General features: G+C 46.1%; 1 protein-coding gene across 3 annotated transcripts in view; it reads left to right on the plus strand.

Annotated features, from left to right (window-relative positions):
• RETREG1 (reticulophagy regulator 1) overlaps positions 1-17637 on the plus strand; it is a 141075-nt gene that overhangs the window by 118047 nt on the left and 5391 nt on the right. For all 3 annotated transcript variants that reach the window (XM_038388618.2, XM_043508451.1, XM_038388619.2), the window contains 2 exons: positions 9358-9422; positions 15791-15917. In XM_038388618.2, coding sequence (XP_038244546.1) covers positions 9358-9422; positions 15791-15917 — 192 coding nt within the window. The remainder of the gene's footprint in view (positions 1-9357; positions 9423-15790; positions 15918-17637) is intronic.

The following is a 17637-nucleotide window of genomic DNA, read 5'->3' on the forward strand; positions in this document are numbered from 1 at the left end:
CGTTGAGCATGTGCTCTCCCTCCCTCCTGGTCTGCCTCGAGGCTATTTAGCACAGTGGAACACCACCACCCCCCACCCACACACACATACACACTTCCTTCTCTACCGCCTTTGGCCTCTTACGGAAGGAGCAGTTCTCCCTTCCTTATCTGTGTCATCTTCCTTTCCAAATGCAAACAGATGGACATCATACCAAAAGGACTGAAGGTAAAAAATCCATTACATCTACATACTACACAGGCTATGCTGACAGCTTGTGCCACACACTCTGAAAGAAACTGCGGAACCACCTGATCAACATCCTCTACAGCAAACAGGGAAAATATTAAGAATGAGCTCTCAAAACTGGATACTCTCATAAAAAAACAACCTTCCACACAAACTTCCTCGTGGCTGGACTTTACAAAACTAGACAAGCCATTTACAACACACACTTTGCTTCTCTACAAAAGAAAAAGGACACTAAACTATCTAAACTACTACATGCCATAAGGGGCCACAATAGTGGTTCCCTTAACCCATCCAGCAATATTGTTAATCTATCCAACTATACTCTTAGCTCAGCAGAAGAATCTGTCCTATTTCGGGGCCTCTCCTTCTGCCCCTTTACCCCCATGAACATGATACAGTTCTGTGGTGACCTACAATCCTATTTTCGACGTCTCCGACTCAAGGAGTATTTCCAGCACACCTCTGAACAACATACTAACCCACAGAGACCTTCCTACCAACACTACAAAAAGAAGGATTCCGGGTGGACTCCTCCTGAAGGTCGAAACAACAGACTGGACTTCAACATAGAGTGCTTCCGCCGACGTGCATGGGCTGAAATTGTGGAAAAACAGCATCACTTGCCCCATAACCTCAGCCATGCAGAACACAATGCCATCCACAGCCTCAGAAACAACTCTCACAGCATAATCAAAAAGGCTGACAAAGGAGGTGCTGTCGTCATCATGAATAGGTCGGAATATGAAGAAGAGGCTGCTAGGCAGCTCTCCAACACCACTTTCTACAAGCTATTACCCTCTGATCCGACTGAGGGTTACCAAAAGAAACTACAGCATTTGCTCAAGAAACTCCCGAAAAAGCACAAGAACAAATCTGCCCAGACACACTCCTGGAAACCTGACCTGGGGTATTCTATCTGCTATCCAAGATCCATAAACCTGGAAATCCTGGATGCCCCATCATCTCAGGCATTGGCACCCTGACAGCAGGATTGTCTGGCTATGTAGACTCCCTCCTCTGGCCCTACACTCCCAGCACTCCCAGCTATCTTCGAGACATCACTGACTTCCTGAAAAAACTACAATCCATCGGTGATCTTTCTGAAAACACCATCCTGGCCACTATGGATATAGAAGCCCTCTACACCAACATTCCGCACAAAGATGGACTACAACCCGTCAGGAACAGTATCCCCGATAATGTCACGGCTAACCTGGTGGCTGAACTTTGTGATTTTTGTCCTCACCCATAACTATTTCACATTTGGGGACAATGTATACCTTCAAATCAGCGGCACTGCTATGGGTACCCGCATGGCCCCACAGTATGCCAACATTTTTATGGCTGACTTAGAACCCTTCCTCAGCTCTTGTCCCCTAATGCCCCTACTCTACTTGCGCTACATTGATGACATCTTCATCATCTGGACCCATGGAAAAGAAGCCCTTGAGGAATTCCACCATGATTTCAACAATTTCCATCCCACCATCAACCTCAGCCTGGACCAGTCCACACAAGGGATCCACTTCCTGGACACTACGGTGCTAATAAGCGATGGTCACATAAACACCATCCTATACTGGAAACATACTGACTGCTGTTCCTACCTACATGCTTCCAGCTTTCACCCAGATCACACCACACGATCCATTGTCTAAAGCCAAGCTCTACGATACCTCATTTGCTCCAACCCCTCAGACAGAGACAAATACCTACAAGATCTCTATCAAGCATTCTTACAACTACAATACTCACCTGCTGAAGTGAAGAAACAGATTGACAGAGCCAAAGAGTACCCAGAAGTCACCTACTACAGGGCAGGCCCAACAAAGAAAATAACAGAACTCCACTAGCCATCACCTTCAGCCCCCAACTAAAACCTCTCCAACGCATCATCAAGGATCTACAACCTATCCTGAAGGACGACCCATCACTCTCACAGATCTTGGGAGACAGACCAGACCTTGCTTACAGACAGCCTCCCAACCTGAAGCAAATACTCACCAGCAACCACACAACAGAACCACTAACCCAGGAACCTATCCTTGCAACAAAGCCCGTTGCCAAATGTGTCCACATATCTCTTCAGGGGACACCATCATAGGGCCTAATCACATCAGCCACACTATCAGAGGCTCATTCACCTGCGCATCTGCCAATGTGATGTATGCCATCATGTGCCAGCAATGCCCCTCTGCCATGTACATTGGTCAAACTGGACAGTCTCTACATAAAAAAATAAATGGACACAAATCAGATGTCAAGAATTATAACATTCAAAAATCAGTCAGAGAACACTTCAATCTCTCTGGTCACTCGATTACAGACCTAGGAGTGGCTATTCTTCAACAAAAAAGCTTCAAAAACAGACTCCAATGAGAGACTGCTGAATTGTAATTAATTTGCAAAGTGGATACAATTAACTTAGGCTTGAATAGAGACTGGGAGTGGATGGGTCATTACACAAAGTAAAACTAGTTCCCCATGTTATTTTCAACACCCCCCACTGTTCCTCAGATGTTCTTATCAACTGCTGGAAATGGTCCACCTTGATTATCACTACAAAAGGTTTTCTCTTCCCCCCAGCCCCCTGCTGGTAATAGCTCATCTTAAGTGATCACTCTCCTTACAGAGTGTGTAGTAACACCTGTTGTTTCATGTTCTCTATGTATATAAATCTCCCCACTGTATTTTCCACTGAATGCATCCGATGAAGTGAGCTGTAGCTCACGAAAGCTTATGCTCAAATAAATTTTGTTAGTCTCTACGGTGCCACAAGTACTCCTTTTCTATTAGCATAAGTAGTATTAGTTTTGTTACCTTTATTCTCCCTAAAAGTACTCAGGCTAGTGTTTTGTTTTATTTTATTTTATTCCTTTGGTTTAAAAAGAAAAGAGAAAAAGGAAAAGAATTTCACTTTCCTTCCCTGTCTGAGGGCATTCTCCCCCCCCCCCCCGACATCTAATAGACTCATAATTATTTTCTTTTTCAGTTTAAAAAAAAAAAAAGTAAAGATGATGTTCTTCTGCATATTCCTCCCTGCTAGAGCCCCTGCCCAGGGGCTTGCCTGGCTCTCTCTGCTCCAAGCGGTGCCTCTCTGCCAAGAGTCAGTTCCTGTAATAGCCAGACACTCACTGTGCCTCACAGAAGTGCTTTACCTGCCACACCTAAAACTGCAGCCTCACAGGAGCTGGGAGCTGAAGTAAAAATTCCTCCCTATAGAGAAAACACTTCAGTCTGCAGGGCACCCCAGCTGATCCCCGATCATCCCTGGAGCCTTCACTTCAAAAGGGGTCGAGTGGTGAAGAGAAGGGGGGGGTGGGGAGCCACCAGCAGACTCCCCCTGGAAAGGCTTCTCTGAGCAACTGTCCAGCCAGAGGGGTGTTCCCCAGTGCAGCCATCTCGGCACCGATCCCCGAGTAGCTGGCCAGCCAGTGGGACTCCCCAGAGAGGCCACCTGGGTAGGACAATACCAGCAGAGGAACCTCCTGCTGTGAGCTCAGCTGCCTCCCGTTGGGCACAAGCTCTGGAAGCTGAAACCTGAGAAGGGGCTTCCTGCTCTGCGCTCTGCATGGACAAGGGGCTTCTGCGAGCTCTGTGCTGCTCTTGAGCTCTACTCTGGGCAACTACTGCACCGAGAGGGCGCAATTACCGTACCATCTCTAAAAGAGCAACACAGAGAAGCCCTGCTGTCAGCTCTGCTTGGACACCGCGACACCAGAGGATTCCACCCTCATGCTCTGAGGCAATGGTATCATCCCCTAAGGAGATGGGACGGTTTCTGTACCATCTCTAAAAGAGCGGCATAGAGAAACCCTTTGGCACCAGATGCAACAAAACTGCCATCTAGAAAGTATTCTGCACCTTCCCAACCATTGATACCAACTATAGACACTCTTCTGGGGTTCCGGTTGAGCCTGTGGTAACACAGGTGTTCTGATACTCTGGAGACCTGTGGCCTCAGTACCCAGGGAGAGTAGCAGCCGTGTTAGTCTGTATTCGCAAAAAGAAAAGGAGTACTTGTGGCACCTTAGAGACTAACAAATTTATTAGAGCATAAGCTTTCGTGAGCTACAGCTCACTTCATGCATCCGATGAAGTGAGCTGTAGCTCACGAAAGCTTATGCTCTAATAAATTTGTTAGTCTCTAAGGTGCCACAAGTACTCCTTTTCTTTTTACCCAGGGAGAGACTATTACCATATCGTCTCTAAAGAAGTGGCACCAACAAACTTTTTGTACTGGGCAAATCTCTCATTTAGGGAGTGCTCTGCCCAACTGTCGCTACTGACAATGTACCACGGACCCTCCTCTGTGATACCAAATGAACCCATGGTACTGCATGAGCTCTGGTACCCTGGAGACCTGATGACTGGGGAAGAATCACAATTCCCATTACTTGGTACCAGGACCCTGGTATCGAGCACATTCCGTCACCCAAAATCACTCTAAGCACTGGGCTGTACACTGCCGATACCCCAGTCAGCGGCACCCTTACCCACTTACGAATCTGACACTGGACAGGAGATGATCATTCCCTGGCCCCTCAAGTGTCCCACCACCACACTACAAGGGTCATCCCCAATTCAATCACGCCAACTGTCCGTGCCTGCCTTCCTGCCTCACCCTCCCAAGGCCATATTGTAACTCTTTGGGTATATACACACACATGGCGCAACCGTCTCCGGTGTCTCTTAGGGAGAGTCCACCAGATGGTTTGCTACAGCCTGGCACCTGAGCCAGGACAGGAGAAAGCTTTTTCAGAACAGGAAAGAATGGGGGGGGGGGGAACACCTGAAGAGGAAGCTACCTCTTCAGCACACTTCTCATCTCTCCCCGATGAGACTGTGCTGCCCACCCCTCATCACTCGGTGAAGATTTAAGAACTTTCTGGATCTTACCAAGAGGGTGGCAGAGGAGCTGCAGATTCCCTTACAGGAGGTGGCAGATACAAATCACAAGTTGGTGGAAATTCTGCACGCTACCTTCTCATCTAGAACTGTCCTCCCAATTAATGAGCTGATTCTAGATCCTACCAAAATCATCTGGCAGAGCCAGCCTCTATCGCACCAACCAGCAACAGAGCGTAAACAAAAACAACCCTACATCTCTTCCCAAAGAGATAGGCTTTGTTTTCAACATCCACAACCCAACTCCATCATAGTGGATATGGTTAATGCATGAAGCAAGCAACATAATGCCAAGTCAACTCCATATGATCAGGCTTTGCAAGATGGCATATTCAACAACAACGTTACTGTTTAGAGTAATAAATGATCAAACTGTCATGGCCAAAACAATTTTGTTAATCTTGGGAAACTCAGGATGTTTCTGAAACATTACTGGAAACACAAAAAGAACAGATTCAGACCATTCTTAGAGAAGGTCAGTTAATAGCCAGATCGGTCCTAGAGACACTACTGGATGTAGCTGTTACAGCTGCCCACCCAATCTCCATGACAGTGGTACTGAGGTGGGTTGTGGGTGTTTTATTTTCCTTCGCTACACCTCTCTAGATTGCCCAAAGAGCTGTAGACTTCCAATTTGAAGGGCCAAACTCTGTGGAGAAGACAGATTTTCTCTCCACATCCTGAAGGATTCTCAGACCGCATTACACTCCTTAGGAATCTACACTGTGGAACAGAAGAGAAGATATACCTCTCAACCACACCACAGATCACAGTCTTCTCAATACTCACCATCTCTGTGCTGTTATGAGCCACAGTGTAAGAGGCCCAGGGCTCAAAAATGAGACCAGTCTGCACCCCAGTCCATGACCCCTCAAACTGCCCCTTATAAGCACTTTGAGCTGATCAGGGACCTGAACAATGATACCTTACAATCATCAGCTGCCATTTATACACCTGTCATGCCACTCAGAAATCACCTTACCTCGCTTCACAGCAGTTAGGACCAGTTCTAGAGCAAAGAGATTGATTTCTAGCCCTGAACCTACAGGGTGCCTACTTTCATACCTCAATACAACCATCGTACAGGAGATTTCCTACTGCTTACCTTTGGGGCAGGATCATTACAGGTACAGACTGCTCCACACAGGGTATTCTCCAAAGTTCACTTCATTGTAGTGGCATACTAACGCCGGTACAGTGACTGGACTTTATCAGCACCAATCTGATGAAGTGCAAGCGAGAGCACTCTTCTCACTACCCACATTCACCACCCTGGGACACGTCTCCCTAATATGCTGGGGAGCTCACCTACACAACAACAAGGTTCAGGACAAATGGCCTTCCACATAAATGACCTTCCATATCACTCTTTTGGGGCTAAGGGCTCTCAGGAGTGCCTGTGCACAAACTCCGTCTTTCATCAAAAACAACACACACAGGTTATGATGGACTAAATGTGACCTGTATGTTTTGTATAAACTGCCAAGGAGCTGCCAGATCTCCCTCCCTCTGCAAGACAGCATTCAAACTTTGGAATTGATGCACCCATCACAATGTGCTCATCTCAGTTGTCTGTCTACAAGGGAAACAGAACGGGACAACCAAGTCTCAGTTGGAATTTTCTCACGACAATGAGTGTACACTGAATTCAGAGATGCTTCAAGATATAGCCACCCTTTGGGGAACCCAATCTATCAATCTCTTTGCTATTTATCAGAACAAGAAAGGTCCTTGTTACTGCTCCAGGGCCGGCTTGGGGAAACTTCCACTGGCAGTTGCCCTCATCTTCCCAGCGGACAGGGCCCACGTATATGTCTTTTCCCAGTTTCCTACCCTATCCAAGATTCTGTTGAAAATTTAACGAAACAAAGCAAGAATTATTGTGATTGCCCCTCTTGACTATGAAAAGTCTGGCTCCCTTACCTGACGCAGATGGCAATATGCCCTCCTGTTCCTTTGACGTCAGCCCATTCCTCACCTGCTCTCTCAAAACAATGGGCTGACCCTTCACCTCAACCCATGGGTCCTCCACCTACAGGCATGGATCTTTCTTTGTTTCAAGGCTTAGAAGCAGAATGCTCTGACAAGCTGAAACACATGTTGCAACACAACCACAAGTTGACCACTCCACATACCTATCTACAAAATGGAAACAACTCCAAGTTTGTACCATTCCAAATGGATTGACCCAACCTCATCTTTCCTCTCTCGGATTGTGCACTACATTTTAAACTCTCACTCAGCTCCCTTAAGGTACATCTCATGGCAAAAATGGCTTCCCACTTGGAGTTTGCTCAACCACTAATGCGTAGATTCTTTAAGGGCATTAGGACACACTTCCTCCATGTGACACCACCTGCTCCAGCCTGGGACTTTAATCTAGTTCTCAGGGCTTGGACTAGACCTCCCTCCGAGTCCAGGGCAACTTGTTCTCTCTTACACCTGACCATGACGACAGCATTTCTAATTGCCATCAGCTCAGCTAGGCACATAGGAGAAATAGCAGCACTGATGGCACACCCATCATTCACGGCCTTTGTCTTTAAAAATAATAATAATTAATTAATTAATTAATAACTCTTAAGGCCATCTCCCAAGTTTCTCCCTACTTTTTCTGCCCTTTCCGTATGAATCAACAGATCCATCTCCCTGTTTTTTCCCAAAACCACATTGTGACAACTGGGAAACAATTGTGCATATGCTAGATATTAGAAGTACAATAGCATTCTACTTGGACAGGACTAAGGACTTCAGGAAATCCCCTAAACTCTTTCTTTCATCCACAGAAAGATCCAAAAGCTCTGTGATATCTCCTCAAAGACTATCCAAATGGGTCTCTAGTTGCATTAATCACTTAGCAAGGGCGCAACTTGCTTCCGTCCATATGCACTCCATGAGATCAGTTCCTCCCTCAATCACATTCCATAGGGATACCCCTATCTCCCCAATCTATAGAGCAATGACTGGGGCCTCTGTCTGTACTTTCGCAGAACATTATGCAACCACTGAAGATTTGGCCACTGACACCATCTTCAACTCCACAGTACTCTCTGTAGTAAAAGACTCTGCTCTGAAGTCCCAGCCTCCAGTGGTGGGTACTGCTCCGGAGTCACCTAAAGTGGAGCACCCATAGGGACACTACTTGAAGAAGAAGAGGAAGTTGCTCACCTTGTGCAGTAACGATGGTTCTTCGAGATGTGTGTCCCCATGGGTGCTCCACAACCCGTCGTCGTCTCCTCTACTTCGGAGTTCTCTATAGGGCTCTGTGGTAGAGAAGGAAGTGAGGGGGGTTCCTCTGTGCAGTGCTAAATAGCCTTGAGGCAGACCATGAGGGAGGGAGAGCACATGCGCATGCTCAGTGGGACACTGCTACCAAAACTCTCCGATTAGAGGTGCAGGGGCACACAGACACCTCAAGTGGAACACCCATAGGGGGACACACCTCGAAGAACCATCATTACTGCGCAAGGTGAGTAACTTCCTCTTTCTGACAGAGGGGCAGAGAAGGGAGAAGGCAAAAAGTGTGTTCCTTGTATGTTTATTGGAGACACCTGTGACCCAACAAAAACTACCAGACCTACTTAGTCACTTTCAGTGCAAATTTTAAGGTAGGTAGGATGAATGCAGGGGAAAGAATGAGTGGGTACAAAGAAGGGAAAAATCCTGTGCATGAAGACTATATGCACATATCCAGAAATTACATACATTTTAATCAGTATGAAAATAGCATAGCTTGCAGACCCACTGCCTATTTTAAATCCATAAAATACAGCCATCTCAACACTAGACTAGCTATGTGGAAGGCATAGTTTTGAATTGTAGTACTTGAATTGTTTTATTTGTGTTAACTTGAACTCACAATGTAGTTTCAGGGATGTATAGTGTCAAAGCACTTCACACAGCAAGGAGCAACAGGTTTTTAAAAGAAATAAACATAATAAAGGCAAATGAATATGCAGGAAGACAGTGCAGACAAATGTTGTCTCTCTGGCTGTATATGCTACAGAATAATATCTCAATAAATATCCAGCTTCTGAGTGAGCTTGTTTTACATCATGTATATAATATATGAATCATTCATTGTGTTAACAAATGAAGCCCATAATATGATTGAATTATTTAAGGATCTGTATCTAAACAGAGTCAATAGAAATAACTCAGAAATGCTTTGTCATCAGGATAAGCTAGAAAATAACTAACTAATTTTCTTTCTTTCAGAAACTGCAAAACCAAAATCCACGGAAGATGATAGTGAATTAGACATATCAGCCCTGTGTCCTAAGGTGACTGGATTTTAGTCAGCTCTTTCCATTTATGTAAAAAAGCACTGAAAACCATGAAAACTTCTCTTGTGTCTGTGTCCCCTCCCTCCCCCCCAATAAGAGACATGCTGTTGCTGACCAGGAACACAGCCATGTGCATCACAACATGTTCTAAAAGTGACTCATATTATTTCCATCCTGAGAAACTGACACAGAAACTAACCACATCTATGACTATAGGTCCCTCAAATATCTGTGGCCCACTGGGCTATTCATCTGGGGAAGCTACAAGATGTTACACCCCTATGGTATTTGATGCATAAGGATTATACCAGAATTTCACAGCCATTGAATTTATCCCACTTCTCAAGAGTGGAGATACAGAGTGTTATTATTATTACAATAATGCCTAAAGGCCCAACTGACATCATTGTAAAGCAGATTCATTTTGCTATTTGCAGTACCCCCTCTCTAACCTCAAAATATGTAAAGAAACATTCTCCTTCAAGTAGTGTCCATGTGGGTGCTCTAGGCATGCCTGCGCCCCTGCGCTGCTGATCGGAGAACTTTGGTAGCTGTGTCTGTTGAGCCAGCACATGCCTTCTGGCACAGCATGAGGAGAGAGGAGGCTAGCCAATATGCACAGGCTAACTGTCCTCAGTTCTTTCTCAGCCGCCCCTGGGTAGAGACGGAGCCATTAGCTGTCTGTTCAGAGATCGTTAACCCCTTTTACAATTGCTAATTTTTAGCTTCCTCTGAATCCTTTTTTCTTCATTTGCTTTTCTTATCTGTTGCCTAAAAAAAAAAAAAAAAAGAAAAGGACTTTATTCTTTTGTCAACCCCCAATGAGCGGGAGGACATCCCCTCCCCAAGAAAAGGGTATGCCCAGCTCCCCGGGCTTCAAGAAGTGCCGCACTTGCAGCAAGGTGATCCCTGTTGCGAACAAGCACTTTCAGTGCATCCATTCCCTCCGCAAGGGTTACATCAAACAAAAGTGTACCTTCTGCCAGCAGCTGTGGCCAAGATCCTTCAAGGACAGAGAGCTTCACCAAAAAAAATCTTCATGGAGGCAGCTCTTTGACCTCAACCTTCCAGTGGACGGTCTTCCCTACAGCCTTCAACTTCGAAAGACAGTGGGTAAAGGAAACAGAATGGGGACTCCTCTCTCAAGTCAAAAAAAGAGAGCAGGAAGTCCCCTCAGTGAGCCTAGGGATAGCAATAAGCAATAGTCACTCAGTATTCTCAACACCGAGATCTCAATCCAGCACTCATGCCTCATGGCAATCATTGATATCCAGTACCACTCACAGGCCCACAGACCCGTTGGGCATGGGCATTGAATCATCAGTACTGAAAGATGAGGACAAACACCCTAGGAAGATACTCCTAGTATGCAAGTCAACCTCAGTACTGCTAGCGACAGTAGCCCGCCCAGCACTGGAGAGACCGGTACAGGCAAGGTCTCCATCTCCCCTGACACCAGAACCATTGGTACCAGCAGAATTCCACCAGACCAGAGACTTCTGCATGATGAAGGCACCTGAGTCTTCACCGCTCACTACCAACATCAGGGCATCATGTTTTTGCTGGGCACAAGGAATATCCCTGCAATCATGCCATGCCCCTCCACTATCTAGTGAGGGGTCAGACAGTGAGCCAGAGGAAGTATCACAGGGCTCCTCCCAAGCTCCGTATGGTTCCAACTATCAACAGGATCTGGGAGTGTACCAGCAGATGGTATACCACCACCATCTTGGTACAACCACCCATGGGAACCTCTACCAGGCCGTATACCACCATAATGTGGAGTAGGCAGCACACCGAGAGCCTGCCTCGCAAGCTTCAAGCCTCGCCCGAAAACCCTCCCAGAACACTCCTTTGGCCACGGCAACAAGGGCCTCGGAGCCTCAGGAAATGGAGGAACAAAAGGTTGACATGGAGGAGAATGGAACAATCTAAAGCCATATTCTCTTCCCCAGATAAAGCAGTCATGCCTTTATGACTGTCCTTAGTAGACAATTTCCATCCACTGGAGGTGGTCAAGGATACACACTAGCTCCTTGATATCCTCCTTGAAGATCACCCTCCCAATTAGTCTCTAAGGTGCCACAAGTACTCCTTTTCTTTTTGCCAATTAATGAAGCCATCTTAGACCTGGCTAAAACGGTGTGGCAAACCCCAGCATCGATAGCCCCAGCATGCAAGTGTGCATACAAGAAATATTATGTCCCCACAAAGGAATCAGAGTTCCTTTTCTCCCACCCACCACCATTCCATTGTGATAGATGCCGTGAATTCCCATGGCCGACAACACCATTCCAGGGCAACACCCTACAACAGGGATAGGAAGTGCCTTGATCTCTTTGGCAGGAAGGTATGTTCTTCATCCTCCTTACAATTCCGCATTGCCAACTATCAGGCTCTCACGGCAAAATACAATTATACAAACTACAGTAAGTTGAATTACTTTATTGATAAACTGCCAAAGAGTCATCGGGAATCCTTCAAGGCCATCATTAAGGAAAGACAACTAGTTGCAAAAACATTGCTACAGTCAGCCCTCGACACCACCAACATGATGGTTAGATCCATCTCCATGGCTGTGGTGATGAGGCAGGCGTCATGGCTCCACCTGTCAGGATTCCTGAAGGAGATGCAGACCACAGTAGAAGACCTCCCCTACAAGGATGCAAAGCTCTTCGCTGAGAAGACCAATGCCTCCCTCCATACCTTGAAGAATTCGAGGGCCACCTTCAGGTTGCTGGGAATCTATACGCCAGGGCAAGAGATCGTTTAGCGCCCAATCCCAACATAGACCATATATGACTCAATTACCTACCATAACAGCGCCATTATGAGCCACAAAGAAAAAAGGAGAAATTCCCAAAGCTCAAGCCATCCAGTCCACAATCTTCAACCCAGCCCCCTGCCTGTAAGCACCACTTTTGATGGGCAGATCGAGGTGCCACAAGACCACTCTCTGCAATTGACTATGATTGTGCACCCATTTGGCAGCGTTGTGCAGTGCCTCGGAACACGTAACATTGGACAGATGGGTCTTAGAGATCATCTTATCCATATACTCCATCCACTTCACCTCCTTGCCCTCTCCACCATACTTTCCCTGTCCCTCTTCAGGGACCCTTCTCACGAGAGTCTACTATGACAGGAGATAGATCGACTCCTCCAGTTAGGAGCCATAGAACCAGTACCTCAACATCTATGAGGCAAAGGGTTCTACTCTCATTACTTCCTAATACCCAAAGAAAGCGAGGTTGGATACCCATACTGGACCTCAGAGCTCTCAAGTTTGTCAAAGCTCAGAAGTTCAAGATGGTCAGCTTATTGATGATTATTCCATCACTGGAACAGGGAGACTGGTTTTCAGCCCTTGACCTACAGGATGTCTACTTTAACATTTCGGTCCAACAGCTCACAGACGATTTCTCAGATTCACTCTGGGACACAACCATTACCAATACAGAGTCCTTTTTTTGGACTCTCATTGACCCCAAGAGTATTTTCCAAAGTTCAGTGGTAGCCACTCATTTACACTCGCAAGGGATAATGATCTACCCATACATGGACAATTGTCTCCGCAGAGCCTGATCACTTCAGGAGGTTCATCGAGCCATTGATACCACAATACACTTGTTTACAGAACTGAGCTTACAGATCAATACCCAGAATTCAACCCTCAGGTCAGTACAGAACCTGGAATTCATAGGAGCCAACCTCGATGCTCTACAGGCCAAAGCCTTCCTACCTCGACACAGGTTCCTATCCCTGGTCTCACTCATAGACACGGCTCAATGCAGTCCACAGATACCATCCAGACTTTGCCTTCAACTGTTGGGGTATATGGTGGCAGGAATGGCTGTGATACCACACCCCAGACTCCACATGTGATACCTCCAACTGTGGTTCAGTTTGGTTCACAGATCGAACGGGGACAGGCTGGACAAACCCTTGTCACTACCTACAAGGATGAAAAACTCCTTATACTGGTGGAAGTGCGAGTTACCTCCCAGCACTCCTTAGACCAGTGGTGGGCAACCTGCAGGTCGCATGTGGCCCATTAGGGTAATCTGATTGTGGGCTCTGAGACATTTTGCTGACATTGACAGTCCACAGGCATGGCCCCCGCAGTCCAGCCCTCCAAAAGGGGTACTGCTTGGGAATCACCTACAGTGGAGATCCATAGGGATGCTGCTCGAAGAAGCAGTTACCTTGTGCAGTAACAGAGGTTCTTCAAGATGTGTCCCCGAGGGGTGCTCCACAACCTTCCCTTCTTACGTCAGAGTTCCCAATATGGGACTTTTTGGGAGAGAAGAATGGATAGCCTGTGCATACTGGCTAGCTTCATGGCGCAGCACAAAGAGAGCTAGTGTATGTGCTACCAAAGTTCTCTGATCACCAATGCAGGGATGCAGACACACCTACAATGGAGCACTCACAGAGACACACAAGGTGAGTAACAACTTTTTTCTATAGTTAAACCACAAATTTTGTCAAAGACTTGTGGAATTATTTAAACCCATATGACCACTTTTTATGTGGTGTTATATTGCATATAAATGAATATACCATGCAGCCTTTGTAGAGTATGTAGCTTTGATAATACATACAACAAAAAGACTTTAAAATACTTCCAGCCTACATTAGTATGCTGTGTAACTGTATACCATGGCTCTTCTCAGTATAGTCAGAGAGAGTGCATTAAATGACAATTATTTGATATCAATCATTGGGGCTAGAAATTCCCATACTGGATTAGACCAAATAGTCCATGTACTCCTGAAACCTGACTCTGACAACAGATGCTGCCAGATGCTGTAGAGGAAGTCAATCCTGAGCACTTAATGGTAGTTTTGTGCTCTGAAGCATAATTTTTTTTTCAATAGGATAAAAAACTGTAGCTAGTGTGACTGGACATATGTAGATAAAACATCATCAGAATAATTATTTTCAAGTTTGGCTAGGTTTAGTTTTGCTTTGTGTATAAAGCATGAATACACATGCTGTATTTGCAGAGTGCTGCAGTTCTCATTGCAAATAGAATAAGCATCTCCATGAAATATGACTGAGAGTAAACAATTACTATGTATCTATGAGTGAGGTGTTTTCCTGGGCTTGCTTAGCATAGTCTGATTTCAAGTGGTGGGAAAGGAGGCTGGAGCAACAAGCAGGGATATAACATCAGAGACATCAAAATGTGTTTTATAATTGCATATGTTCAAATACATTATACCACTAAGGTACATCTACACTGCAGCGTCCCAGCTCAGGTAGACAGATGCACTAGCCCTGCTCAAGCTAGTGTTCTAAAAATAACAGTGTAGCTGGGGAGTAGCTTGGGCAGTATCTTGGGCTAGCCACCTGAGTACAAACCTGCCCACCAGGCCCTTGAATACATATTCAGGTAGCTAGCCTAAATTGCCACCAGTGCTACCCCCAGCTACACTGCTATTTTTAGCACACTAGCTCGAGCAGAGCTAGCACATGTCTGTTTACCTAAGCTGGGAAGCATGCTCACAGCTGCAGCATAGATGTACTGTAAGTGTTACCTACTTGTTTCTACATTTAAGTAGGAAAGAATGTCTGTCAGGGGTGGGCAAACTTTTTGGCCCAAGGGCCACATCTGAGTATGGAAATTGTATGGCAGGCCATGAATGCTCATGAAATTGGGGGCTGAGGTGTAGGAGGGGGTGAGTGTTCTGGTTGGGGCTGCGGGCTCTCGGGTGGGGCTGAGGAAGACGGTTTGGAGTGCAGGAGGGTGCTCTGGGCTGGAACCAAGGAGTTCAGAAGGCAGGAGGGGGATTGGAGCAGGGGGTCGGGGAGGGGTTAGGGGTGCAGGCTCCAGGTGGCACTTAGCTCAAGCAGCTCCCAAAAGCAGTAGCATGTCCCCACTCCGGCTCCTACATGGAGGCGTGGCCAAGCAGCTCTGCACACTGCCCTGTCCGCAGGCGCCACCCCTGCAGCTCCCATTGGTCGTGGTTCCCAGCCAATGCAAGCTGTGGGGACGGCACTTGGGGTGGGGGCAGAGTACGGAGCCCCTTGGCTGCCCCATGTGTAGGAGCCGGATGGGAGATATGCCACTGCTTCCAGGAGCCGAGCGGAGCTGGGCAAGCCCCTGACCCCGCTCCCCAACTGGAGCACCGGAGCCAGGCAAGCCGCAGACCCTACTCCCCGGAAGGACCTTGAGGGTTGGATTAAAATGTTTGACTAGATGTGGTCCCTGGGACCATAGTTTGCCCACTGCTGGTCTACGTGATATCACAAGCAAAATGCATTACGTTGTTTTTCAGTGTCTAAGCATTAACTTAACTGTATAATGAATTCTCTGAGTGTAAGAATGCCACATTTCATGTATTTTTATATATTTATAGATTAGTCCTACAGTTATTGCTAAAGAGCTATCGGTGTCTGATACAGATGTATCAGAGGTATCTTGGACTGATAATGGGACCTTTAATTTATCTGAGGGATACACTCCACAGACAGACACATCTGATGGTATGTAAATGTTTCATTTAAGTCTTCATTTATTACAGTACTGGAAATTATCTAAAATTTTTAGGGTACATCAGGACATGACAATTCCTTGTAAAAGCTGACTTTTTTTTATTAAAATACACCTCTGCCCTGATATAACACGGTCCGATATAACACGAATTCGGATATAACACAGTAAAGCTGCACTCTGGGGGGTGGGACTGCGAGCTCCGGTGGATCAGCATGTCTGGCTCCCATACGCCGCTCTGAGTGGTGTGTTAAGGGTGCTGGGCTCGGGCCGAGGGGTTGGATAATGGGGCCATGGGGAGAAGGGGAACAGGAGTCGTCGATTCAGATGTGCAGGGACAGCACGGGGGGCTAGGCCAGGCTGTGGCGACCCGGGGGGCGGCTCATGGCTGGAAGTTCATGCCCCAGCCTGGGTGCCTGGGGCTGGAGGGAGCAGGTCCATGCTGCAGCCTCAGCCCCAGCTCCGTGCCCCCTGCACCCCGGCCAGGGGGTGCTGCGCGCTCCACCGGGCTGGGTGATTTTGCCGCTGCTGCCATCGCCGCTTCACTCGGCTCCTGCCTCCCTCCCGCGCCCCCGCCCAAGACCCTCTGCCCCTACAAACAAAAATGATTTTAGATCGCAAGTTTACAAACATTTTTATCCTAAAGGAATAAAAATATCTTTCCTAATAAAATTTCAAAGAACATTATTTCTTTGTATACTCTAATCCCTCTACCCCGATATACCATGGTTTCACCTATAACACGGTAAGACTTTTTGGTCCCCAAGGACCACGTTATATCGGGGTAGAGATGTATACTGCAATAGGTTTAATTTATTGTGTTTTGGGGACATCTGCTGGACAAGGATTATCTATGTCTTGTACGTTATGCAGCACATTAATGTATAACTTAAATAACATCAGCAGGAAAGACTAAATTAAACATGCTCATAACCAGCAAGAGTTATCTCCACCAGAGTTCTCAGGCAGGGTGGAAAAATAGGATTTATCCTCTTGCTCTTTAGAGTGTATGTGCCATGTTGATATAAAGGAAGGAAGAGGAAGAGCATATCTTGATATGTTGGATAACCACTCCAGGAGTCAATTAAAGAAAAGCATTAATGAGCTCCAAATAATAGAATCTTGGGGGAGATGGACAGCATTGAGCCAGGATTGGAGGGGGAGGCTCATAGGCTAGAAGGAGATACTCAAGGACACCGCTTTCAAGGCCAAATCATGAGATCCTTACTCTGTTTTTACTCAACCAGTCTCCCAGTGGGAATTTGCCTGAGTGAGGACTGAGTAGAAGAAAAGTAAGGAGTTCAGTATCTGGCCCTCTGGATAGGTTATGGAGAACTTCCAGCGAGTCAGATCAAGAGAAAGACCATAGTGTATTGTAAATGTTACTGATATTGTATATGCTGTATCTGGTGTCACTACTGTAGTCTTGATATAATCTATTCAGTTAGTGGTTCTTCTGTTCTGCAGGTCCTGTATTTTTCTTCTAAGCTGGAGGTTACTTAAAATTACAAGTAGGATAGCATTGCAGGATAGTTATAAATGCCAAATTAGTGTCATTTAATTCTTTCTTTTTTTAAAGTAGCTATCACAAGTTGTAATCAAACAGCACTATTTGGTAGAAAAATACAAGTTAATGATAAATATGTATGATTCATTTTAATCTTTTAAACTTCAGGGCTTTTATATCTGTTAGCCTTTATCAAAACACCTCAT

This window comes from Dermochelys coriacea, chromosome 2 (genome assembly GCF_009764565.3).
Source record: "Dermochelys coriacea isolate rDerCor1 chromosome 2, rDerCor1.pri.v4, whole genome shotgun sequence".
In the NCBI taxonomy this organism is placed as follows: Eukaryota; Metazoa; Chordata; order Testudines; family Dermochelyidae; genus Dermochelys; species Dermochelys coriacea.